Source organism: Staurois parvus, unplaced genomic scaffold (genome assembly GCF_062004578.1).
Source record: "Staurois parvus isolate SC_StPar_1 unplaced genomic scaffold, SC_StPar_1.0 ptg000445l, whole genome shotgun sequence".
Taxonomy (NCBI): domain Eukaryota; kingdom Metazoa; phylum Chordata; class Amphibia; order Anura; family Ranidae; genus Staurois; species Staurois parvus.
Window position 1 is genome coordinate 6,698,235 of NW_028318241.1, and position 27,034 is coordinate 6,725,268.

Genomic DNA, 27,034 nt, shown 5'->3' on the forward strand with positions numbered 1-27,034 from the left:
GAGGCCAAGTAAATAGAGTTTTTAGAGGAGGGGGTGGTCAACTGTGTCAAAGGCAGCGGAGAGGTCCAAGAGTAAGAGTACGAAATAGTGACCGTTGGTTTTAACTGTTAGTAAGTTGTTTGTGAGTTTTAGGAGAGCAGTTTTTGTGAATCATTGTGGGAGAAATTCAGACTAAAAGGGATCGAGAAGGTTATTCTCGATGAGGTGGCAGCTCAGCTGGTAGACTAGACATTCAAGGAGTTTGGAGGCAAAAGGGAGTAAAGAGATGGGTCTTAGGTTGCTAAGATTGGTGGGGTCCAGTGAGGCCTTTTTAAGTATGGGGGTGACTAGCGCATGTTTTAGAGAGTTGGGGAAGATGCCAGTAGAAAGGGAGAGTTTGAAGATATGAGTTAGAGTGAAGGATAGAGGCAGAGATTGACTGTAGTATTTGCTAGGGAACAGGGTCCAGAGGACAGGTGGTTAAGTGGGCTTTAGAAAAAACTTTGCTAACGTCCTCTATAGTAGCTGGGTTAAACAAGGGAAGTATAGATTGTGCAGGTGGACAAGGAGTGTAGGGTGAGGGAGATATCTGTACAGTGGAGATCTCGTCACAAATTGTATCAATCTTATTTTTGACGTGATTAGCGATCTCCTGGGCAGTGAGTGAGTTAGTGGGTGGAGGTATAGAAGGACAAAGTAGAGAGTTAAAGGTAGAAAAGAGTTGACTGGGACTGCATGAGAGAATGTTAATGAGAGTGATAAAATATATCTGTTTGGCAGTGTGGAGACAGTAATTGTGTTTGAGGTCAGCTTTATATTGGTCAAAGTTTTGCTGGGTCTTATTCCATAAACGCTCAAGAGCACAGCTATGTTTTTTTGAGGCATCTGGTATTGTCTGTTTGCCAAGGCTGTAGTGGTCGGGTCCTAATTCTGTGTGTAGTGAGGGGGGCCAGGGAACTGTTGTAGACAGAAGTGGCAAGGTTGGGGCAGGACAGGGCTACGATTTTGTCATAGAGATAATCTGTTGCAGAAAAAAAGAATAGAAGGGTTAAGATAGTGAAGGCTTCTACGGGTAACTGTTCGGTAGTTGGAAGACATGGAGAAAGCCAAGGAGAGAGTGAAGCTAATAAGGGAGTGATCAGAGAGGGGAAAAGGTAAGTTGGTGAGGCTGCAAGGAGTACATAGGTAGGAGAATACAAGGTCGATGCAGTTACCATTAGAGTGAGTAGAAGCATACGTCCATTGTTTTAGGTCAAAAAAAGTGGTTAGGCTCCAAAATTTAGAGGTAGCAGGTGTGTTAAGATTAACAGGGATGTTGAAATCACCGAAAATGATTGTGGGAATTTTAGAAGAGAGAAAAATAAGGTAGCCGGGCAGAGAAGTCATCCAGGAAGCTTGATACCGGTCCAGGAGGCCGATAAATCACAGCATTTCTTAAAGAAACTGGAGAGAATAGACGACTATAGTGAGCTTCAAACGAGGAGAGGGACAGAAAGGGAGGTGAATGAAGGACCTGGAAAGTGCTTTGAAGGGGATAGGAGGATTCAGGCTCCACTTCCTTTCCATCCACTAGGCCTGGGAGAGTGAGTCTAGAGGAGACCACCATGGGAGAGGGCTACAGGAGAGGGAAAGTCAGATTCATGAAGCCAGGTTTCCGTAATTGCAAGTAGGTTAACCGCTTTAGGACCACCCACAGTAGATTTACTGCTACAGGGTGGCCCCTGTGCGCAAGATCACGTGTGTATATATATATATATATATATATGTGATTCTGCATTTCTGGGTAGGGGGCGCGTGCCCGCCCTACCCACACCGCCAATCGGCCCCGGTTGTCAATCACCGGGTCCTGGCCGGTGATTACCGGTGTTCACCGACAGGGAGGAGGGCTGCATTGTTTACCAAGAGCCCCCCTCCTTTTCAGTTTAGGCACAGTACTCGGGATGGCTGAGCAGAGCCATCCCGATCAGTGTGCTTACAGTGAAGCACCCACCCCCTAGTAAAACACTCCCTACATACAGTTAACCCTTTGATTGCCCCTCATGTTAACCTCTTCCTCCACAGTGCCATTAGTACAGTCAGTGCTTTTTTTTTAGCACTGATCACTGTATTGGTGTCACTGGGGATGTCAGTGACACAAAGTCTGTTCCCCCCCAGTGTCAGAATGTCCGCCTCAGTCCCGCTATAAGTCGCTGATCGCCGCCATAATTCGCTGATTGCCGCCATTATTAGTGTAAGAAAAAAAAAATTCCAGTATCTATACTGCCATTTTTAAATGCTATAACTTTCACGTAAGCCAATAAATTTACATGTATTAGGATTTTTTTTTTTAGCAAAGACGTCGCAGACATTTTTTTTACTGGACATGTTTAATAGCAAAAAGTCCAAAATATACCGGTAGTTTTTTTTTCTCAAAATTGTCTTTTTTTATTTAATAGCACAAAAAAATAAAAACCGCACAGGTGATCAAATACCACCGAAAGAAAGCTCAATTCGTGGGGAAAAAAAGACATACATATAATTTGGGTGCAGCGTTGCATGAATGTGCAATTTTCAGTTAAAATAACAGCGCTGTAACACAAATAATTTCTTTAACTGCTTCCTTACCATCCTATAGCAGAAATATTGCTACAGGGCGGCACGGGTGCGCAAAATCACGTATATATACGTAATTCGTATCTCCGCGGTTTTCAAGCCCCTCCCAGATGGCAGATTGCCCGTCAGTACACCAGTAATCACATTTAACCCTTTGATTGCCAGGAACACACTCATACTCAAACTTCCATTGCTAGTATAGTGTCTGAACGGATCAATATCTTTGATCAGGTCAGCACTATACCAGCGTTCACATTAGTATAGTTTCCCCAAAAACACAGCATTAGCAGGATCAGCTCCGACATCTGCCAGCACCTGCGTTTAGCCCCTACGCTTTCCCCCCTTCTCCCCCTGCAAGTGCAGTGTCTGTAGGTCACTGTCACTTGATACATTGCACACAAAACCGCAGTGTTTGCAGAATCAGGCCTAATCTCTGCTAGCACTTGCCGGTAAATTTTGATGACTCTCTTATGCAGCAGAGTGCCAGTACTAGTGCCGCTCTACCTTTTAGTGAACTGGCGAGCACCAGTGGCTTAGTACATCCTGGTCTTTCACATACCAGCACTGCAGTATCACTTGGTGACGTGGCGAGTCCCATAAGTGCAGTAAAAGCTGGTACAGTGGCGAGCACAAGTATTGTCCCACAACCACCAAGAATTTGCACACAAGCCCGTAGAGCCCCTAGTGTCCTTCCGGATGTGCTTGCAAATCCCGATTGGCAGCCCACAAATTCTGCAGCACCCGTACTTCCCCCATTCACTGCCCAGTTCAGAATTCAGGTGGAAACTGCAAATTTAACTACTACCCTTGATTTCTTTTTTGGAGCTGTTTTTCATGGAAGATCTGTATGCATTGATTGTGGATCAAAGCATTTTATATGCACAACAATTTATTGCTGCCAACCCAAATTCAAACCTTGCCAGACCGTTTGCATGTAAACCCATTACGGTTTCCGAATTTAAATTTTTTTGGGGCCTAATTATCAACATGAGCATTACTAAAAAAAAAAAAAAATGAATTACGGTTGTATTGGTCCACAGACCTGATTCATCATATGCTCATGTTCTCTGTTGCCATGGCCAAGCATAGATATGAGAGTATAATGTGTTTTATGCATTTCAGCAACAATACACTCTGTCGTCCTCGGGGTGACCCTGAATTTGACCGGCTCCACAAAATTCGGCCCTTTGGAAATCACCTTAACCAAAAATTTGCAGATGTCTATATGCCCCAGCAAAAAATCTGCATTGATGAGTCAATTCATTTTTTTGGCCGCTTTGCATTCAAACAATTTCTCCCTAGCAAGCGTGCCAGATATGGGGTCAAGATGTCATGTAGACCCCCTCCCCCGGATGCCCAGACTACATGGGGAGTAGTGACAAGATAGTTTGGGACTTGGTGTCATCCTTTTTCCATATAGGGTACCACTTATACGTGGACAATTTTTATTCAATCGTGCCACTATTTAGACATTTGTACAAGCTTGGAATTGGCACCGTGCGACCTAATGTGTGCCCACCATTAGAAGTGGGTGGATGCAGGGAGGTATATTCTAATGGTGGGCATACTACACAATTTTTCTGGCAGAGATTTCTTCTTTTTTTCATTCAGCCCACAGGCTGCATTAAAAAAAAACAAACATAGCATATATACCCAACAAGGACCAGCGACGTACTGTACATCACTGGACTTTGAATGGTTATAACAGGATGATGCCTACAACTGCAGGCATCATCCTGGTATCGGTTTTTTTTTTGCAGTCAGCGATCTGCTTTCATTTAAAAGCAATCCTGGTGGCTAATTAGCTGCAGGATTTCTTTTACAAGCAGCGGGAGACGATGCCCCCCCTCCCCCGCTGCCTTCCACGGCCTTCTTGGGCAGTCCCGTGCTATTGGGGGAACCTGAGAATGCAACCCGTGTTTCTGCCAGCTGACCATAGAGCTGACTGGAGACCGGAATGGTGCCAATCATCTCTATAGTCTAAGAAATCGGAAGTTACAGGCATTTCATCACTTCAGTTTCGTAGGATATACATAAACAGCGCCATTTGCAAATTGGGAAAGCATCTGATCACACCGATTGTTCTGTCCCCACATGAAGGCGAATGAAGGTATAACTGATAATGGCTGTGTAACTTCCTACCTTTGTATCCAAGCAGTGGACCGGACCGGCAGATGCTCAGGTTAGATGGATCCAAACGTCTACACAGGAATTAAATCAGCGTGGGTTTATTTGGTCCAAATACAGCGACAAACAGTGATACAATACTGTAAGGTAGTAGAGGTATTGATGCTGTCCTGTGATATCTTTCCTGAGGCTAACTGCTGGTCAAAAACTGATGCCTTCACAAGCCCAGGGTATTGAATGTCCTGTCACACAGCTATAAAGCACATAAAATGGCTGCAGGAAGTGACCAGAACCAAGGCTTACCTAAAACCACGCCCAGCAGAGAAAAAACTTTACTAGCAAGAACAGAGGCATGTAGCATGCAAATTCTGGCCAGCAGATGGCAGCAACAGATCAAGACATAGAAACAAACCTGGTGAAATAAGAATTGGTGATACAATGCACAGTTGAATAACAAATATGAGGAGAACAGCACACCGATCTTGGTGAGATTAAATAATGTAAGGGCAGAGGAGATATCTAGAGTCTGATGGACCCCAGATCTCTCAAAAAAGAATATATGACAATGCCCATTGAAGTTATAGGGGATATTTGCATTCCCTGTGATAGCATTAAAAGTGATGAAAAAAAAAAAAGCACCCTTGTGCCCCGCCTAACTCCACCGCCCCCCCCCCCCCCCCCCCGCTAACGTCAGACCATGGGCAGCAACTCTTGCACTGGACCTCTGTAAATCTAAAATGGTAGCTTGTACAGGCTTTTAAAGCGTTGCCTATGGATATTAAAAATGTATGCTGTTTGTCGCCATTGCACAATGCATGCACAGTTTTAAAGCATGTCATGTGTGGTATCTATTTACTCGCCATACCATCATCTTTTAGCACCTCAAGAAATGTGATGAGCAGTCAGAAAGTAAAAGCTGTGTAAATTCAATTATCTATACCATAGTTTGTAGATGCTATATGTTTCACACAAAGCAATCAATATACACTTATTAGGATTTTTTAACAAAAAACATGTAGCAGAATACATTTTGGCCTAAATTTATGACAATTTGAGGTTTTTTGGAGATTTTTTATGATAGAAATGAGAAAATATTTTTTTTTCCAAATTTTTTTTTTTTCAAAGCTTTTTTGGTTTATAATGCCAAAAATAAAAAGCGCACAGGTGATCAAATATCACTGAAAGAAAGCTCTGTTTGTGTGAAACAAAGGATGTAAATTTCATTTTAGTACTGTATTGCATGACCGCGCAATTGTCAGTTAAACTAGTGCAGCGCTGTATAGCAAAAATATGGTGTAAATTACAGTATCTATACCATAGTTTGTAGACGCTATAACGTTCACGCAAAGCAATCAATATACACTTATTGGGATTTTCTTTTACCAAAGACATGTAGCAAAATACATTTTGGCCTAAATTTATGACTTTTTATAAATTTGAGTTTACTATATATTTTTTATAACCGAAAGTAAAAAATATAGTTTTTTTTCAAAGTTTTCGGTCTTTTTTTTTTGTTTATAGTGTGAAAAATAAAAAGTACACAGGTGATCAAATACCACAGAAATCTCTATTTGTGTTAAAAAAAAAAAAAAAATTACATAAATTTTGTTTGGGTACAGCATTGCATGACCGCGCAATTAACAGTTGAAATAGTGCAGCGCCGAATAGCAAAAAGAGGCCTGGTCTTTGGGGGGGGGGGGGGGGTAAATCCTCAGGATAGCAAGTCGTTAAAGGTGTTTGTGATAAAAAGGTCATGGACAGAGGGGAGTTTGTTACAGACAGGTACAGGAAAAGGGATGGCTAGTTCTAGGAAGATGAGGAATAGTAACCAGATTGTGGATTGGGGGTGCTGGGTATGTTGGTCAAAGGAAAAAGATGGCGGCTCAGAATTTTGGGAAATGTCTCCAGATGTTAGTAGAAGCAGAAGTGTGAGAGAGGTAATATGGGAGGGACAGGTCCTAGTGTCCTGGTGGTTTTATTGTTATGTGGGTTCAGTAAATGTGAAGGGATCAGAGGATAATCACACAAATAATGATTCAAACAAAAATAAGGAAACATGCAGACTACATATTGGTGAAGACGGTGGCTTTTGTACCCAGAATGCCAACACTATATGGCATAAGCTCCAATAATGAGCAGGTCCCTCTGTTTCCTCTTGTTCCAAATTGTATTGTAACTGTAATGTCTACTTTCATTTTGTAAAGCTCTGTGCAAACTGTTGGCGCTATATAAGTCCTGTATAATAATAAAAATATAATAACTGGAGTTTGTGTTGATAGACAAATGCAGCTTCCTTTTAGGTACATTCTACTTGCATTTAAGATTATACACAATTCTCTTCTGAACTGCATTTGACTTGTTTCTAACCTGCTTCAAACTGCTTCAAACTGCTTCCCATTGATTTGTGCGAGGTGAGAAGTTCTGGTGGGAATAAATGGTCATCAAGCACAGACCCTGTTTTTTGTGACACAGTATGTTCGATTTCAGTTTTTGTTTTTTTTAGGTTGCTCCTGATCATGTCATCCCTGCACCTGAAGAGACCTATGTTTACAGTCCCCTTGGAAGTGCCTTGAAAATTGGTGGAGGAGACAGTTTGGAAAAGAACTCCAGCATTGTCACAATGTATGTTTGTAGACCTGGCATTACCGACTGAGGGCTTTTTTTTTTTTTTTTTTATTTATTAATAGAGCACTTATCCCTTCACCCATATATTGTAAAGCACTGAGCACACTGTTGGTGCTATATAAATCCTATATAATAATAATAAGCCACTTTAGATCTTGTGATCTTTATTATCACTTACTGATTGACTTAAGCTGGACATAGACTGCTCGAAAACCAGCTGGTTCAGCAGGGACAAGCAGAATTTTGATCAGTGTCTGTCCATCTCTCCTCGACAGAAGGGAAATATTTTCCTCGATCAGCAGCTGCCACATACACCGTTGTAAGAATACAGTGTCTCTGTGGTGGGATTCCTCCATCCAGTTGTGCGGATGGAGGAATCTGTATTTTTTTTCTTTTGAACAAAACGAAGAAAAAACAATTTAAACTGTGCATGTCCAGTTTACCTCGGTTCTACAAAAGGAAATAGAAGGTTCCAAGGATCCAAAATTATTGCCATCAGTTTTGAAAATGTATACAGATCTACAATATAAGTATATGATAATGTCTTTGTTTATAACTACAGTAATACATTTTCTGCAGATTTATGATCTGGAATACCATGATGGGGACATCGATACTCAGTATTCCCTGGGGCATAAAACAGGTAATCACAAAAACACTGGGAGATCCGAGCAACCAGTCTGCATGTTCTCCGGCTGGTTGGAAACTGAAACAAAGCCGGGATTGGCTTTGATTGGGTCTCCTCTATGGTAACCTGGAAGAGATGACCTGACAATGAACCGGATGTCATTGGCGCCATTTTCAAAAATAAAACGAAAAGCATTCAAAAACTCTGATCTTGGTGTTTTGAATGCTTTTGAGGTCAGAGGAGGAATTTGGAGTCTTAGAACCCAGATCCCTCCATAAAGAGTACCTGTCATGTACCTATTGCTGTCACAAGGGATGTTTACAAGTAAGTTTTATTAAGTTTGTCTTTTGACGCTTCAAATGTCTCCAGACGTGTTGTAACACAAACTAAGCAATTCTCTATCTCCTTCTGAGTCCAATGTGTGTATGATTTACTCATACATTCTCCTTTAAGAGACTGTAGAGGGGGGTTGGTTAGGAAATAGGGAATGTCCCTGCAGCTTTGTGTGTTTGCCATTGTCCAATCACCTGAAGGTAGCTACATATAACCCCCTTCTTATGTTTCAGGCTGGATTCACCACTGGAGTTGTTATAATCTCCTTGATGGGCCTTTTAACACTTTACTGCTGCTACAGAGTTTTGAAATCACGAGTGACAATAAGTGAGTTTTATACTTTCCTGAACTTCATTTATTTTCTTTGATATTTATATATTATTACGGTTACTGAATTACATCATCCTGGGTTTTTTTGTTCATACCATTAATATGCACCAAGTTTGAAGCTACTCCAAACATATTTTTGAATTTTCACCAGAAAACATTAGGCATCTGATTATACATTTCTTACCCATATGAGCCAACAATGCTATCTCTGTGTAAAGGTCATTTTTAAAACGCTTATTTGTAACTGTGCTGCCTTGTATTACACAAGGCATTCTTTAGCATTCAGCAGTGTCTGTCCCCTTTAAGGCCAGGGACTTCCTGTTTGCTAACTTGGGAGGAAGTGACCTCATCTCTTCAGACTGAAGAAATTCTACTATGCAAGTAGATGTGGGATGCTGTTCCCTCTTCATATATGGGCTTGATTAGACCCCCAAAGTCTGTAAGTACCCTTCCTATGTACTGTGGAATGTTATGCACATAGCTAGGAAGTTAGATATGTACTCATGTCTGTTTATTCTGTTTGTATTTCAGTTTTAACATTCATTCATTCTCACATTCACGTTCACATTTCATGTACTATGTTGACATGTTATCAGTAAAAGATCATCGGTTATCAATCATCGACTCGTTGCTGTGTGGACATCAAAGGTTATACTGCCTGTAATCCTCTGTAACCCTTTCATAACTGCAGAGAAGGCGGGACAGTAACTGTCCGTTTTCTGTTTGCATTTGGTGAGGGAGCCCAATGTGGTATTATAGTCCAGGAGATAATCCATAAACATGGCAAAACAAAAATCTGAAGTCCAATGGGTTACAACACTTTGCCCTTTAATTAAATTGGATTTTGCACCATAAACAAGGGGATGATGGTAGCAAAATGAATATGTTATTATGGGGACTTCCTTCACATTAATAATTGTCCCTTAAAGTTGCATGAAGGCGCCCCCCCCCTTCCCAATACTTATCTGAGCCCCATCTCAATCCAGCCATGTGCCCGAGAGCAGCGGCTCTGCCGGATCTCTCCCCCCTCATTGGCTTAGACAGCAGTGGGAGCCATTGGCTCCTCCTACTGTCAATTACCGCCAGTGACCCAATAAGGAGATAGCAGGGGGTGGATCTGAGCCACAATCTGTGTGTGAATAGACACACAGAGCAGTGACTCAGGAGTGAGTATGTATGAGTGCCCCCATAGCAGTTGGCTTGCTGTGGGGCACTGCCCAGGGGGAGGGAGCCAGGAGTGCCAGCAGGGGACCCGAGAAGAGGAGAATCGGGGCTGTTCTGTGCAAAACCATTGCACACTGCAGGTTAGTATGATATGTTTGTTATTTTTTAAAAAGAAAAACAATCCAAGCCTTTAATTTCACTATAATAAATTTTCTATCACATATTGGAGCTAATCTTCACCTTTTCAGAGATAATGTTATGAAATTATTGGGTGATATAGCTCAGTTTTGTAGCTAATAGTAAATCTATCCCTAGGGATATGTTTTCCTTTTAAAGGGCTATCTCTGGTCCAGTTCTAAAAGTGTAATTTATTAATAAGCAGTACATCTAATACAAAAGAAATGTAACTATTTTTTATAATTATACAGAATATATAAGGGTTCAGTTAGGAAATAAACTGCAGACACACACTCATCATGTAATAATCCTCATTCCAGTGGTTCTTTCCTCTGTGACTTCACAACCTAGTAGGACCTTCTAGTCCAGTAGGACCCTTTGTTTTATTAGCTGTCTGACAACTGCAGTATTTGCAATATTAACTGGTTAGGTTCTACTATTATGATTGGGATAATTGGTATGTTGTATGTCAAAATATTGAACAACAAGCATATCCTTGTAAAATCAGAAGTTGTTGTTGGATAATGTTTCTGTGACTAAAAAAAAGGTTTAGGGTTTATACAAATGCTGATATGTACCCAAAATTTAAAGTCTTCCCTTGCAGCAGGTCTACATCTGTACTGCAAGGGTTAATTGCTAATTTTTGTCTAGGGCATGGTAGAGCACTTTTACTTACCCAATCCTCTGCTCCCCAGGCAGTTGGTGCTCTACTACACTCTTGCAGTGGACTGTCCCTTGGTGGCCTCTCATCCAGTGCACAACATTTAGACAGGCCTGTGAAATACTGGGAGAATATAGTCTGGTCAAATGAGACCAACATTGAACTCTTTGGATGCCATAATACACACCATGTTTGGAGGTCAAAGGCACTGCACATCACCTCAAAAACACCATACCAACAGTGAAGCATGGAGGTGGGAACATCATGTTGTGGGGCTGTTTTTCAGCATATGGTACCGGCAAATTTTACGTCATTGAAGGAAGGATGAATGGAAAAATGTACCAAGACATTCTTGATAAAAATCTGCTGCCATCTACCAGGATGATGAAGTTGAAATTAGGGTGGACATTTCAGCAAGACAATGATCCCAAACACAAAGCCAAGGAAACTCAATTGGTTTCAAATAAAGAAACTAAAGCTGCTAGAATGGTCCAGCCAATCACCTGATTTGAATCCAGCAGAAAATCTATGGAAAGAGCTAAAGATCAGAGTTCATAGAAGAGGCCGACTGGGCTAAAATCACACCTGAGCAATACATGCAACCAGTTTCTCCATACAGGAGGCATCTTGAAGCTGTCATTATCAACAAAGGATTTTGTACAAAGGATTAAATACATTTCAATTATCGTGTGCAATACTTTTTCCCTGTATCATTCCATTTTATTACACAACTAAATTTCTGAACTTGTTTTGGTTTCTTGTATGTATGGATTGTTACCAACGTGGTGCAAATTTCATGTCAGTAGCACCTTAGAAATATATTCAAAAATGGTGACGTGTTCAATACTTATTTTACCCGCTCTGTGTGTGTGTATTTCTGTAAAAGTGCCACATTAATTTTTTAAAAAATGAGAATCCTTCCAGGCACAAGTTTTCCATTGTCAGGGAAACCTCATTGATAAACATGAGATATAAGTAAGTGATATCCAAAAAAGAGACCGAAGAATCTTTCTTCAAGGTAGATTGGAGCTGTACAGCTAATAATGTACTGGTTTCCCTGTAATAAAAAAAAATAATGTAATGGCAATGGATTTCATATAACAAATTAAACCGCTCTTCCCAGATTGCAGTGATATGGTGCAAGCACAAATCATGTTCAGCTAATAGAAATAAGTATTATAGTTCCTTGAGAAAATATTCCACTGTAAAAGTAAACAGCTGTCCAGTCTGTCCAGTCTGGGACAATTGCAACAAATGGTGTACCATAAAATGATCATTGTGTTCTGCTGGTGGAGAAGGCTCTCTGCTGGCAGAACACAATAGCTCTCCGTGGTTTGCAAAATATATGTCCAGCCTTAGACATCTGGTCACGTGTCGATCATATCATGCTGTTTAGCATCTGAAACTGTTTGAAACTGTTATTTTTGGCTGGATTCTGCTTGGACCAGCTTGAAAATTTGTGTATTCGCAGAATGTAGAACAAATTTCCAGTGTGAGGTTTTTGTATGTACACGTCACACTACATGTACACTAGATACAGATGACACTGAGTACCAACAGTTTTCTTTATATTTGTTGCTGTAAAGGTTATTCTCCTTTTGTTGTGAAATATGTGAACAGTTGTACGATCTTTGATAAGGATTTTCCAGTCTGCTGAAAGACCTGTACAGTCATTCCAAGCTTTGTATTGATCACTGCTCAAGCACTAGTTAGATCCACAGGCACAATTTTAGTTTTTTTCAGGTATTTAGCAAAGCATATTCAAGCTATATTTATTTAATGGATATGGGCTGAAAGTGTACACACTGAGTTTTAATTTGAGGGTATGTACATCCAAATTGGAGGAGGGGTTTAGGAATTACAGCTCTTAAGAGTAGCCATCTCCCCTTCTTCAAGGGGCCAAAAGTAATTGGACAATTAAATCAAAAGCTGGTGTGGGCTACTCCTTCGTTATTTCTTCATCAATTAAGCAGGTAAAAGGTCTGGGGTTGATTCTAAGTGTGGTATTTATATTTGGAATCTATTGCTGTGAACCTACATCATGGGCTCAAAGGAGCTGTTCATGCAAGTGATATAGGCCATTGTAAGGCTTCAAAAATGAAACAAATCCATCAGAGAGATAGCAGCAACATTAGGAGTGGCCAAATCAAGAGTTTGGTACATTCTGAGGAAAGAAAAATGCACTTGTGAGCTCAGCAACACAAAAAGACAGACGTCCATGGAAGACAACAGTGGTGGATGATCACAGGATCCTCTCTATGGTAAAGCAAAACCCATTCACGACATCCAAACAAGTGAAGAACACTCTCCATGAGGTGGGCGTATCATTGTCAAAGTCTACAATCAAGAGAAGACTTCACGAGAGCAAATACAGAAGGTTCACCACAAGGTGCAAACCATTCATAAGCCTAAAGAATACAAAAGCCAGATTAGACTTTGCCAAAAATCATCTAAAAAAGCCAGACCAGTTCTGGAAAAGCATTCTTTGGATGGATGAAACTAAGATTAATCTGTACCAGAATGACGGGAAGAAAAAAGTGTGGAGAAGGCTTGGAACAGCTGATGATCGAAAGCACACAACATCATTTGTAAAACATGATGGAGGCAGTGTGATGGAATGGGCATGCATGACTTCCAGTGACACTGGGTGATTGGTGTTTATTGTTTATGTGATAGAAGACAGAAACAGCCGGATGAATTCTGCAGTGTTTAGAGATATACTGTCAGCCCGGATTCAGCCAAATACAGCTTGTTGATTGGATGGCGCTTCACAGTACAGATGGACAATGATCCAAAACACACTGCAAAAGCAACCCAGGAGCTTTTGAAGGAAAAGAGGTGGAATATTCTGCAATGGCTGAGTTAGTTACCTGATCTCAACCCAATTGAGCATGCATTTCACTTGCTGAAGGCAAAACCAAAGGCAGAAAGCCCCACAAACAAAGAACAACTGATGACAGTTGCAGTTAGAGCCTGTCAGAAAGGAGGAAACACAGTCTTTGGTAATGTCCATGGGTTCCAGACTTCAGGCAGTCATTGCCAGTAAAGGATTCTCAACAAAATATTAAAAATGACCATTTTATTTATGATTATATTCATTTGTCCAATTACATTTGAGCTCCTGAAAATGAAGGGACTGTGTATAAATATGGTTGCAGTTTCTAACAATTGTACTTGATATTTATGTTCTTCTCCTTGAATTAAAGCTTAAAGTCTGCACTTCAGATTCATTTGGATTGTTTCATTTTTATTTATTCTGGTGGCATACAGAGCCAAAAGTATGAAAATTGTGCCTGTGTCCATATATGTATGGACCTAATTGTATTTGAACGAGTCATGTTGCAGGAAAAATTGTTGACATTATTTTCTTTTTTTTTTCATGCCTTCTGCAGCCTCTATTGACACCTCAACCTGGGAGTTTCCAGATGTCTGCCAATACTATTTTGGCTTATTTGGTCGGTGGTCCAGCCTCCTGTTTTCTCTGGTGTCCCTCGTTGGAGCAATGATTGTCTATTGGGTTCTGATGTCCAATTTTCTATTTAATACTGGGAAATTTATTTATAGTAAGTACAAAATGTCATATGTCTATGAAGGTTCTCATTTATCCAGGGTATATGAGAGAAGAAAATGTGCTAATTTGGGAATCTGTTCTGGAAAAGAGGGGGAGGGTATGAAGGAAATGCAAGGTTGGGAGGAGATGCTTCAGTAAGGAGGTTTTACTTTCTAGTTTTCATATTGGATGCATTTTAATTTTTTTAGGAAGAAAATGTGCTCTGTGAATGTAATGCATCTTTGGCAGCTAAAAAGACAATTTCAGACAAATTGCTGCTTCTCTGTCTTTGTAACAACATGCTAGCCTTACAGATGATGCAAGTCTGTCAAACCGTGGCCTGTCCTCCATCCACACAAAATATAAGGGCACATGTTTGTGTGGTAAATTGTGCATGTTAACATGCGTTTTGTCATTAACCTGCATTGCAATGAATCAAGGGCACCCAAGGCACCCCAGCATATCTAAAATCAGACACAACTTTTTTTTGTGATAGGTTAGAGTATATAGGCCCTGCTCATTAATGTTTAAAATGAAGTCCACTTTGTTCCTTTCAATTTAGTGTAATATTTTTTGTACATACTTGACTTTTTTTATTATGAATCTCTTCTAATTTCCCCTGTTGCGACTTTCTTTCTTTCTTTTTTTTTTTTTAAGTTTTAAACACTAAAAAATTGATTAAAAACAGTTGTGCAGTCGTGAATCATAATGAGCTCAATATTTGAAGTACTGAAATGAAACGTTATAAATTGTTGCCTTACCAGCTAATCACCTTTTTGGTCTTTTTTAACACACCTTACAAATGTCGAAGCGACTGTGATTGCAATGAACAATGCAGAGGTTTTCCTTTCAAATATTCCTCAGTTTTATATTTAAAGTGCAAGTCCGGGCTAATTCTATCTGATCTTAAACCTGTTCCCACCCCCATTCTAAGTTCCGATACTAACTAGCTTGTAGAGGAGAGATATCTATATTGAAATTTTCTTTGTGCGCTCTAGTCCAGTCATATGATCGTCTCCCAACTTCAGGGGAGAGGAGGGACAGGCAACAATGGATACCCCATAGTAAGCCTATGGGTGACGTCAACGTCCAGGAATTGCAGCCATTGTCGGTGATCTCTATTCTCCCCTGAAGCTGGTTCTGGGAGCCAGTCACATGACCAGACCAGAGTGCCCTTAGAATAGGTAAGTATAGATATCTTTCCCATACAGGCAAGTTTGCGTAGGACTTAAAGTGGGACTACACGATTAGAAAATCGACCGATCGGTCATCCTGACGACCGAGAGGTGTTTGTTCGTTGGTTGAAATCGTGGCCCACATTAACCAATCTAAAAAAATTGTTTCGTCGGGCAATACGTAGTGTTGACGTCTTCCGTACAAGTGGAAGTGATGCAGTGTGCGTGTGACCTTGTAGCCACGACCTTCCGGCCAGAACAAGTGATATACACAATGACCAGCAATGAGTATAATATAGTTTATTACATTACCTATATACATAAATAGTGATACATAAAATATAATATGCAGAATTCTGGTTTCATTATCTCATTAGGCCAATCTACTGTTAACATTTGGGTTTTTCGTTCGTGTTTACGAAGATTCCTTGGACATAAACATCCGAGTCATCTTCTGTTTTCGCTCATGTGTGATAGCGCTTGATAGATTTTTTTCGTATGACCGTCATACCACCAAATAGAAAATTGTTCGTTCATATGCGAAACAACATTTTTCACTGTTGTGCAACCGGAGTTTTTTGTTCAGAATATCGTTATCGGTTAAAACTTCCTGCTCATCAACGAAGAGAAAATTGTTCAATCAGTGGTTCCGTGAAATTTTTATATGATTTTCTTATCGTGTGTATGGGACATTGTGATAGGGGGTGGGAGCAGGTTTAAGATTAGATAGGATTAGACTAGACTTCCACCTTAAATCATAATTCATTGGAATGGCTGTTAACCCCAGATTACATATGTGAATTTGCTACTACTAAATAGCGGTTTCTGATGGTCACTGATCCGGTAGGTTGTTCATTTTTTTCACATTAATTAGATGGGAAACATGTTTGTTTGTTTTTTCTTTCTTCTTTATGTAAATAGTAATGTTCTAAAACGACTGTCTGTTTCAGATTATGTAAATCATGTCAATGTTACGGAGATGGGACTAAGTACAAACGGTAGTGATAAAGGTAAGATAGAACTGTTAACATGACTTCCTCTAGTTAGGCTAGGTTCACATTTTTGCAGTTTTGCTGTGACTGCGTTTGTGTGGGCACAGCAGTCCATTCATTTGAATGCTTCTGTACCTGTGGGAAACACAGGGAAGAAAATCCCTGCACCTTCTTTGAAGCTGCAGGAAAACCGCATAATGCTATGCATTCAGCGCACGGGAAACCAGCTGCTTTTTCCAGTAAGAATTAATGGCATGCATCTGCTAAACATCAGTGCAGTTTTGCTGTGGGTGTGGGACCAATTGTTATTTACACACAGTCCCGCATAGATGTGAACCTAGCTTTATATCTAGATATTAAAAACCTCCATCTCTAAAAGGTATTTTTTCCATTGTGAAAAGATAGGCATGTCAACTCAATCAAAACTGACTATCAAATACAGTAAAACCTTTAACCACTTGACGCACAACCACATACATGCACGTCATTGTGTTCAAGTGGTTATATCGAGGCCATGGCTGCAGATGTCAGCCATAACCCCAGCATTAAAATTTTCAGCCAGCGATTCCCTTACCTGTAAAAGTGATATGAGTGGCTGATTGGCTGCTGGGTCACTTTTACAGGCAGTAGGAGGGGTGGTTGTACACTCAAAAACTGCCGTGCCAGCCACGCCGCCATACTGCAAACCAACGCCCTGCTCGGCGCCATACCGCAAACCAACGCCCTGCTCGGCGCCATACCGCAAACCAACGCCCTGCTCGGCGCCATACCACAAACCAACGCCCTGATTGGCGCCATACTGCATACCAGTGCCTTGATCACCCCCATACCGCATAACAGTGCCCTGATAACCCCCATACCAGCGTCCTGATCACCACCATACCAGCATCCTGATCACCACCATACCTCATGCTAATGTCCTGATCACCGCCATACATCATACCTGTGTATGCATTTTAGGGTCTAAGTTGATCAACTTTCAAATATATATCCATAGTTTGTAGACTCTATAGCTTTCACACAGACTAAATAATATTACTTTTACCCCAAAAATGTAAATTGATGAAGAAAAATTATTAGCAAAATTTTATAACAAAACCAAAGCAAAAAAATAATAGTTTTTTTTCCATAATGTTTCCCATTAAGAATCGATGGCAGCATTGGGCATCTGCAAAAGTGTGAGCCTAGGCTGAAATATCTTATGCAGTATTTACAGTATATCAAAAGCAGTCAGTTCACTAAAAAGTGCCTTATTTTTAATTAATATTTTGAATATATGTTTTTTTTAATATTTAGTACATACATTTTGTGTTGTCATTGTTTTAGCTTTAGCGCACTTTTTTTTTACAGTCTAACACTGCAATAGAGGGCGATTGTTCTGTGGATGAAATCGCATAGAAATATTGTGAAGCTATGAAAACATTCTTGGTCTCATTCACACCATTTCTGCACATTTCCCTATATCTGACCATATGACTTCCATGGGAACGCTTGAGAAAAACAGTCTGTATATTTTTGCACATGAAGAACTTCTCTTTACCTAGAACTGCCCTCTTCCCCTTGGCCATACCAGGAAACAAATGCCTGAAGCTTGATACATATGCAAACATGCCTGTAAAACACCTGAAATATGCCTGAAAAAATGCTTCAAAATTACAAGGAATACGCTGTGCTTATGTTACGTTATGGTGTAAATGCAGGTGTAGTGCGTCTTCATTCACAGTACGATCTCCCTCAAGTGCAAATTGTATACATTCCTGAGCAAAGAGCATAACATTTCCACAATGAGAAAACCACATTTAAAAGAAGCCTCCTTAAAATCTTCTGCATCCTGCGATGGCACCATCCTGAGTTATTGTAGGGTGGGGACCAGTACTCCCCAGTGCTACAGGAGTGAGCGTCATCCTGCTCTTTCAGGCTGCACATGTGCAGTGTGCATGCTTTCTTGATGCAGCTTCTGAGCTCATCAGAAGGGACAGGAGAGATTACACACTGAACATGTATGGCCTGAAAAAACAGGACAGTGCTCTTTCCTCTGGCATTAGAGTGCTGGTCCCGATGGCTGCTCCATCCCTACAATAACTGGGAACAGAGCAATCACAGGCTGCAGAACATTTTAGAAGGTTTCTTTTAAATGCTGCTATACACTTTGGAATGGCAATGCCACTGTGTGAGAAGGCAGTTTGGGCCTGGTTTTTGACAAAACAAGCCTACTAATGGTACAGGTTTGTGCTGTTTTTAAGAAATTTAGGAGTTAGTGCCCCACCTTCTTGAAGGAGTCAGTGATTGTAAGAGAGAAAGAAATTGAGAGACGGTCTCACCCAGGGGGTCAGAGGTGTCCCAAGCCAGAGGCACGAGTCTGAGAGAGAGAAGCCAAGAGACCGGGTCTCACCCAGGGGGTCAGTGGTGACCCAAGCCAGAGGCATGAGTCTGGGAGAAAGAAGCCAAGAGACAGGGTCTCACCCAGGGGTCATAGGTGCCCCAAGCCAGAGGCATGAGTCTGAGAGAAAGAAGCCAAGAGACAGGGTCTCACCCAGGGGTTCATAGGTGCCCCAAGCCAGAGGCATGAGTGAGAGAGAGAAGCCAAGAGACCGGGTCTCACCCAGGGGGTCAGAGGTGACCCAAGCCAGAGGCATGAGTCTGAGAGAGAGAAGCCAAGAGACGGGGTCTCACCCAGGGGTCATAGGTGCCCCAAGCCAGAGGCATGAGTCTGAGAGAGAGAAGCCAAGAGACCAGGTCTCATCCAGGGGGTCAGAGGTGACCCAAGCCAGAGGCATGAGTCTGAGAGAAAGAAGCCAAGAGACGGGGTCTCACCCAGGGGTTCATAGGTGCCCCAAGCCAGAGGCACGAGTCTGAGAGAGAGAAGCCAAGAGACAGGTTCCACTGAGCTGAAAGAGGTACAATGTTTTTGTACTAGCACTGGAGACAGGTGCTGGATGGTCTGGAAGACCAAGGCATGAGACCTGAGCCACAGGTCTGATACAGTGTGTCAAGAGGTTTGAATGTTGTCTTTTCCTATTTCCTCCCCCTGCGTGAGAAGATATTTTTGTGAACTTTTGCTTTCCTTTTAAAAAAAAAAAGTGGTCAGGAAAAGCCCTGAAATGTACTTCTGGCATGGAGAAAACTCGCTGTATAAACGCATCTACCACGAGAGCTAACTACCCCATGTCACAACACATATAAAACAGCATGGTGTGCTTTTTTTTTTTCGTAAAGGTGAATTTACACTTTAAAGAAAGCTTGCAGCAAGTCCCATTACTGACCTTTTATTAGCAACGTTTGTGCTGCATATGCACCTTCAGTCCACATTCTCTGCAGCAGGAAGATACCCCAGTAACAATTTGCAATGCCAGAATAATGTAGGCATTCACTCCAAAGACATCAGCGGATGGTCCTGGTGGCCTTTGAGAACTGTCATCACTTCCCCAGGCTATTGTAAGCAGTGCATTGTTTACATTTTGCCTTTTGACTGCACTGGAGCTGTGGACCAGGACTTGAGGTTGGCCCATACATTGTTTAACATGTAGGCTGAAATCCTACAGATTCCTCTATTCTCAGTGTGGATGAATGATTCCTTCCCCTGCTGGGCTGTTGTAGTCTCACAGCTGCAAGTGTTAACTGTCAGAATACCCGATCAATACCTGCAGAACTGCCGTTTTAAAAACCATGTGACATAAAAACTTGCAGCAACAACCATTTTATTCTCTAGGGCTGTCTGCTAAAAAAGATACGGTACAATGTTTGGGGGTTCTAAGTAACTTTCTAGTAAAAAAAAATACAGATTTTTACTTGCAAACAAAAAGTGTCAGAAAGGCCTGGTCCTCAAGTGGTTAAAAGGTTACTGCATGAAAGTGTGACATTCCTGTTTTTGTAGATTTTGAGCGTTAACCCACATCCCTCCATTGTCTCAAACTGTATGTATGAAGGAATCCTCCCCCTTCTGGGCTATTGTATTCTCACAGCAGTCAGTTCCCCCCAGTGTCAGAATGCCCAGCGCAGTCCCACTATATTTGCTGATTGCCGCCATTACTAGTATAAATAAAAATAAAAATTCCAGTATATATACTGCCATTTGTAAACACTATAACTTTCATGTAAACCAATTAATTTACAGGTATTATGATTTTGTTTTTATAGCAAAGACGTAGCAAAATATATTTTGGCCTAAATTTATGAAGCAATTTTAATTGTTCTAAATTTTTTACTGGATATGTTTTATAGTAAAAAGTCAAAAATATTGTTTTGTTTTTTTTTCAAAATTGTCGGTTTTTTTTGTTTATAGTGCAAAAAATAATAAATGCAGAGGTGATCAAATAGCACAGATGGAAAGCTCTATTTGTGGGGAAAAAAGGACATAAATTCCATTTGGGTGCAGCGTTGCAGGACCGCGCAATTATCAGTTAAAGTAACGCAGCGCTGTATTGCAAAAAATGGCCTGGTCAGGAAGGGGGGTAAATCCTCTGGAGAGCAAGTGGTTAACAATACTGATAAGTAATCTGACTGGCTTTACAATTAAAAAGTCAAAACAAGATGACAAAATGTGAGCAAGAGTATGATTATGAAAGACATGGAGCACCCTGGGAAAGAACAGAGAAATGAGCTCTGTGGCTGGCTAGTGGGAAGGTCTTAAAGGGGAATTGAAAAGAATCGGTGCCTGTCTATACAATGCACACCTGTACCATAGTAGTAATTACTACGCCACAACTGACAGTCTCACAGACACAAACCTCAGGACAAAGGATCATTTCTTTTAAATTGTTTTTCCAGTTCATATGTTTTTATTCACACAAAAAGGATATTTTTGTCTTAGGCGGCCATACATGGATCAAAATTCAACTGGTCCCTACTGAACCAGAAGAATTTTGATCCATGTATTGGCAAACTCAATGTCTGTACAACCAGCCTCTAGGAAACTTTATGCATGATCAACATCGCTGGCTATAGCTGGCAGCACTGATCAGTGTATTCTAGCGGCATGGAAGTCTCTTCGCTGTCAGAACACAATGCCTCAGCGGGAGTGATTCCCCTATCCAGACTGAATTTGTGGATGAGAGAAATGAGTAATGTTTTGGGGTTTTTTTTTGTTCAACCAGCTGTTGAACACAAAAAAATGGCCAGTGTATAGGCTGCCTTTACTGAGCCTACCTTAAAGAAGAACTTCATTTAAAACTGTAGAGACAATGCATACCTTGGTCAGGTCTGTGTATATATGTGCATAATGTACAGAGTGCAGGGGTCATGTGTAAGTAATCAACAAAACAACATATGGAGTGCAGCAGTCAGGATGAGCATCACGTTCACAGCAGTGTCCTCCCTTACATCAGTGTCCCCAGAGTGACACCACCTTACATCAGTGTCCCCCCTTACAACATAATTCGGCAGAGGTCCCCCGTTACATGATAGTCCAGTAGAATCCCCTTTACATGAGAGTATAGCAGAGTCCATTCTTTACATGAGAATCCAGCAGAGATCCCCCCTTGCATCAGAGTCTGGCAGAGGTCTGAGTCCATGACAAGGGGATTTTTTAGGGGCACTTTTCTCCTGTCCACAGACATTTACGGATAGGAGAAAAGTGTCATTTTTTTTTTTTTGCAAACTGGTTGTAAATTTACTGATGGTTGGCAACACAAGGTTGGAATGTACACAAACTGCCACTGTGATGTTTTGTGGCCATGGCAGGAATGATATCTGCTGTTGCTTTCTGTGGGCACTGTGCCTGCTGAACGTAACCCATTCAAGTGAATGAACCTGCTCTGCAAGCACCCCACAAGTGCGTGCGATGCATGCGGTTGCAGTGCTCTAGTGTAGGTTTCTGGGGGTTAAAACACCTCCTCACTGCCTGTCAAATGCAGATCACTCTTCAGAGACCAAAGCACATGTGAAGTTCCTAAAGGGGTGCTGGGGCTGGGTAGGAAGGGGTTAAAAAGAAGTATCACAAACTTGTGAATAATAACTCCATTAGTTTATCTAACTAGCAGTTTGTCAGTCATTTCCCGATAATGTGAAAGTTGTCCCTGAGTGTTATCTGTACATAAACCGGGAGGGGGAGAGAAGGGGGATAATAGGGAAGGAGATGGGGAGAGTTCAGCACAGTACAAAGCTCAGCTCACTTACCCCAGGCAGAGGAATCAATCTTGCAGCCATGATGTGGTTGCGGGCTGCAGTCAGATGCAGGCACTAGTGTCCGTTGTCAGAATACAATAGCCAGCATTGCCATCCATTTGCATATATTTTGCTCATTTAGACCCTAGAGCTAAATAAGAGACTCCTCAACGTGTATGGCCAGCTTAAAGTGATTCTAAAGGCACAATTTTTTTTTTTTGTAACAAAAAATAACAAACATGTCTATACTTACCTGCTCTGTGTAGTGATTTTGCACAGCCTCAATCCTCCTCTTCTCGGGTCCTCCACAGGCTCTCCTGGCCCCTCCCTCCTGTTGGGTGCCCCCACAGTAAGCAGCTTGCTGTGGGGCCACCCATTGCACTGTGTGTCCATTCAGCCCCGCCCCCTCTCTCTTCTCATTGGGTCACTGGCTGTGATTGACAGCAGTGGGAACCAATGGCTCCTGCTTCTGTCTCTGCCAATGAGAAGAGGGAGTACTTCATTGCACATCACTGAATCGAGAGGGGGCTTAGGTGAGTATTAGGGGGGGATGCTGCACACAGGTTTGCATGAAGGTAAAAAACCTTAAGCCTTAGAACCACTTTAAGAAAAAGGATGGTATTGGCCATTCCTATAGATGGACTTAATTTCTTTCTTGAAATCACATGAAATGGGAGAGATCATATGGACAAGATTCAACTATGATTCTGCACAGGCAGTGCAGAAAGGAGCCATGATTTTATTTTTAGCCTGCATTGAAAAAAAAATAATTTTATGATATATTGGATAGATAAAGGTGTATAATATGTATTTTCTTTGTTTCTCTACAGTCATTTGCCCAAATAATGGAGACTCCACACCATCAAATGAAACGGTGGATTTCATTTTTGGAAATTCTACAGGATTCACACTATTCCAGATGTGTTGGAATAAAACAAATACTGTTCCGCTTTATCTGATCATCATACTTCTGCCTCTTCTCAACTTCCGCTCACCGTCCTTTTTTGCCAAATTTAATGTCTTAGGTATACACCTGTCCTTCCCATCCATACTTCCACACCCTTTACCTTCCTTATTTTTTTTTCTTGCTTCTCTGGCTGCTTGCTTCTACAATCTCCCTTACCCTCTCTCCCACCATTCCTAACTATAAAACTCTCCTAAAACAATATCTTAAACACTCCCCTTTCCCCCCCATTATACTTCTGCTACTGTAAACTTGACCCTTAGGCCCCATACACATGGGCCAAATATCGGCCAGTTCAATGGAAACCTTCTTTTGAACTCAGCACCCCGCTTGATCCCAATGTATTGTAAAAAGTCTCAGGTTCCTGTTCAAGCCGAATGGATCAAGCTGGTGAATAATGTAATGGAGGAGGAATGGATGGCCACATGCAAGGACCGATGCAGCAAGTTTTATTCCATCTGGGCTACATAAATTCACTACACTTTATTCGGGGACCTCGCAACCCATAACAGCCCCCCCGTATGCTATCCAAACCTAAGGTTTTGTATGTTTATGCCCGAGTCACACCTATGAGCCAGCCTTTATTGTAGATCTTCCTACTTAACAGAGCTGTTGAGAGTGTTTTGTGGGGTTTTTTTTATCTTTTTTTTTTTGTTGCTTGCTTTTTTTTGTTCTGTCCCTACTTTGTTGCTCATGGCTCTGAGGTACTCATTGCAGCATAAGCCAAATGATGGCTGATTGACCTGTGCTGTGTATTTACTTTTGCGGAGAATTTCACCCTGATGCCTATGTTAAATTCAATGTTACCCATGACACGTTAACACTGTTAGCTGCACTTCTATGTATGTTAGTTCTTTTTTTTTTTCTTTTTCTGTATATGAAGACCTTTGCTTGAAAATAAAGATTATTAAGAAAAAAAAAAAAAAGCTCAGCAGGGAGATTTCTCTACTAACATCTGGTAGTTAGTACAGCAAGCTCCTCCCAAGCTCTTCAGTTTTTTTTTTTTTTTTTTCAGGCCCCTGGGTTGAAAAAAACCCAAAAAAACTGATAGCGTGTACCAGGCATTACTATGGACTTGTCTGTCTTTAACACATCTTTGTAATGAGACATTGTGCAGAGCATCTGTTGGTAGCCAATATCTGCGGTGCACCCCCCCTCCCCCAATACCAGACAGTTCTTTATTTTAACTGATCATTAGTTCAATGCTCACATGTCTACACTTGTACTGTGTGCAATCTTGTCCTGTTCAATAAAAACCCTTGTAAAAGAACCCTGAAAAGCTTTCTCCAAAGTTGATATTTTGCCCCTTTTATATGGTTGTCAGATTGAGGAGTATTCTGCTCAGCATAAATGAGTCCACCCCTTTTTGAAAAGTAAGATTTTAATCAATATCTCAATGAACACAAGAACAATTTCCAAAATTTAGACAAAACTGAGTTTTATAGAACATTTGTTTAGCTCATTACATGAAAGTAAGGTTTATAGTATAACTTAGATTACAAAATCTTTAATTTTCTCAAATTAGTTGATGCAAAAATGAATACACCCCACAACAAAAACTACTATATCTAGTATTTTGTATGACCTCCATGATTTGTAAGGACAGCCTGAAGTCTTTTAGGCATGGAATGAACATGTTTGTGACATGTTGCAACATCTACCTTTTTCTATTCTTCAAGAACGGCCTCTTTTAGAGCCTGGATGCTGTTGTCCTTCAGAAATGCAACAGTGGCCTTAGATGTGTGTTTTGGATCATTGTCATGTTGCAAAAGTGCACGACGACCAAGAGCAAGGAGTGATGATAGCATCTCCTCTTTCAATATAGAGCAGTACATCTGCAAATTCATGAAATCATCAATGAAATGCAGCTCCCGAACACCAGCAGCACTCATGCAGCCCCACAGAAGGACACTGCCACCACCATGTTTCCCTGTAGGCACCATGCATTTCTTTGTACTCCTCACCTTTGCAACCACATACAGTTTTGAAGCTATCAGTTCCAAAAACATTTATCTTGGTCTCATCAGTACAGAGTTCCAGTAGTTGTCTTCTTTTTCAGCATGGGCCCTGGCAAATTTTAGGCAGGGTTTTTGTGCATGGGCTTTAGGAGGGGCTTCCTTCGTGGACGACACCCATGAATGCCATTCCTCTGCAGTGTACGTCCTATTGTGTCACTGTAAACAATCACCCCAGTTTGGCTTTCTACATCTGTAGCTAATGACGGCCTGGTCGTCTCTGTGAGATGGTTTTAGTTCCATCTTTGTTAAATTTTTGTATTGTTTTTGCTACAGTATTCTGACTGATAAGTAAAGCTTTGCTGATCTTCTTGTAGCCTTCACCTTTTTTGTGTAAATAAATTATTTTCATTCTCAGGCCTTGTGACATTTCTCTTCCATGTGGTGTCATTGCTGACAGCATGAAATGGGAAAGGGTTTTCTTTAAGTAACACCCTTTTATAAACAACTGTCTGCTGGACACCCGTTTAATGAATAATTAGACTCGCCTGTAGTTGAATTCTTGTTAATTAGGATTTTTTTGTCTAAAATTTAGCTTTGTTCTGAAGACTTTCATTGGGGTGTATTCATTTTTGCAACATGGTCTTGAATTAATTTGTTAGGAGAAATACTTTTTGTGTGGACAAATCTTGTTTGTAATCAATGGCCGACATTTGTGGGAGTATTTTGTAGTTTAGTGTCTCATAGAAAATGTTGATTCTGAAAGGAAAGTAAAGGTTTTCTGAAAAATCTATTTGAGTGTACTTGTTTATGCTGAGCACTGTATATATATTTTGAGGATTGGTGATATCCCCACCAATTCGTCTGCCCGAGCTATAGTAAAGGAAAATGATGGTGTCACATTTGTTCGCTGGATTCTCCACTGTTTACACAAAAAAAATTAGAGAGGGTGAGAATTTGTTAAAAATATACACCACTGCAGGGAAATCACTGAGACATATAAAACTTGGTATCCGGTCAGGCAGGCCCAGTTGTTAAGTGACTATTAAACAAAGTAAAAGTAGACTGAACCAATCAATCCTCCACTGTATTTTTACATAGTGGACATGGTGCATCCTAAGGCTCCATGTACGTGAGAAGTTTGGAAAACACTTCTGAACGATGAAAACTGACTGCTGGAAAACGTAGGTAAAAAATGGCTGTTTAGCCGCGTTTGCATACCGCGTTTATGAGCGTTTGCGTTTTAGAAACGTTTTTTAAAGATAACCTCAGGAGACTTTCCAAAATGCCCAGAATGCACTGAAAAACACTAAAAATTAACTTTCAGACATTTTGAGAGAAATAGAGCAGAAGCAGAGAGAGTAGCATTTGTTAAGATTAGCTGTCTTTTTTTTTTTTTTTTTTTGCGGTGTTTGGATGTGTTCCAGCTCATTTCTGTGCAGAAATTATTGCAGCATTGTCTAACATATTTTCTTTCATGCGAAACCTCAAAGTATGGTGTACCAGGTCCATTTGAGTACTGGGAAAACGCTTTGCATGCATTTTTCATGATGAAAAAAGGCTCTGGACAGCGTCTGGAAATGAAAGAGTTAAAACAATTTTCTAAAGATAAACGCGGTTAGTCGCTTTTACAAGCTTTTGGCGTTTGAAACGCTGATAAAATCTCCTGAGCGCAAGTTT

At 40.9% G+C, this 27,034-nt stretch overlaps 1 protein-coding gene across 1 annotated transcript in view; it reads left to right on the top strand.

Moving 5' to 3' along the window:
* Nucleotides 1-27,034, top strand: part of SLC38A9 (solute carrier family 38 member 9) — a 191,350-nt gene that overhangs the window by 149,119 nt on the left and 15,197 nt on the right. The window contains exons 4-9 of the mRNA XM_089688079.1: nt 7,202-7,320; nt 7,903-7,966; nt 8,518-8,611; nt 14,009-14,179; nt 16,292-16,351; nt 23,266-23,460. Coding sequence (XP_089544205.1) covers nt 7,202-7,320; nt 7,903-7,966; nt 8,518-8,611; nt 14,009-14,179; nt 16,292-16,351; nt 23,266-23,460 — 703 coding nt within the window. The remainder of the gene's footprint in view (nt 1-7,201; nt 7,321-7,902; nt 7,967-8,517; nt 8,612-14,008; nt 14,180-16,291; nt 16,352-23,265; nt 23,461-27,034) is intronic.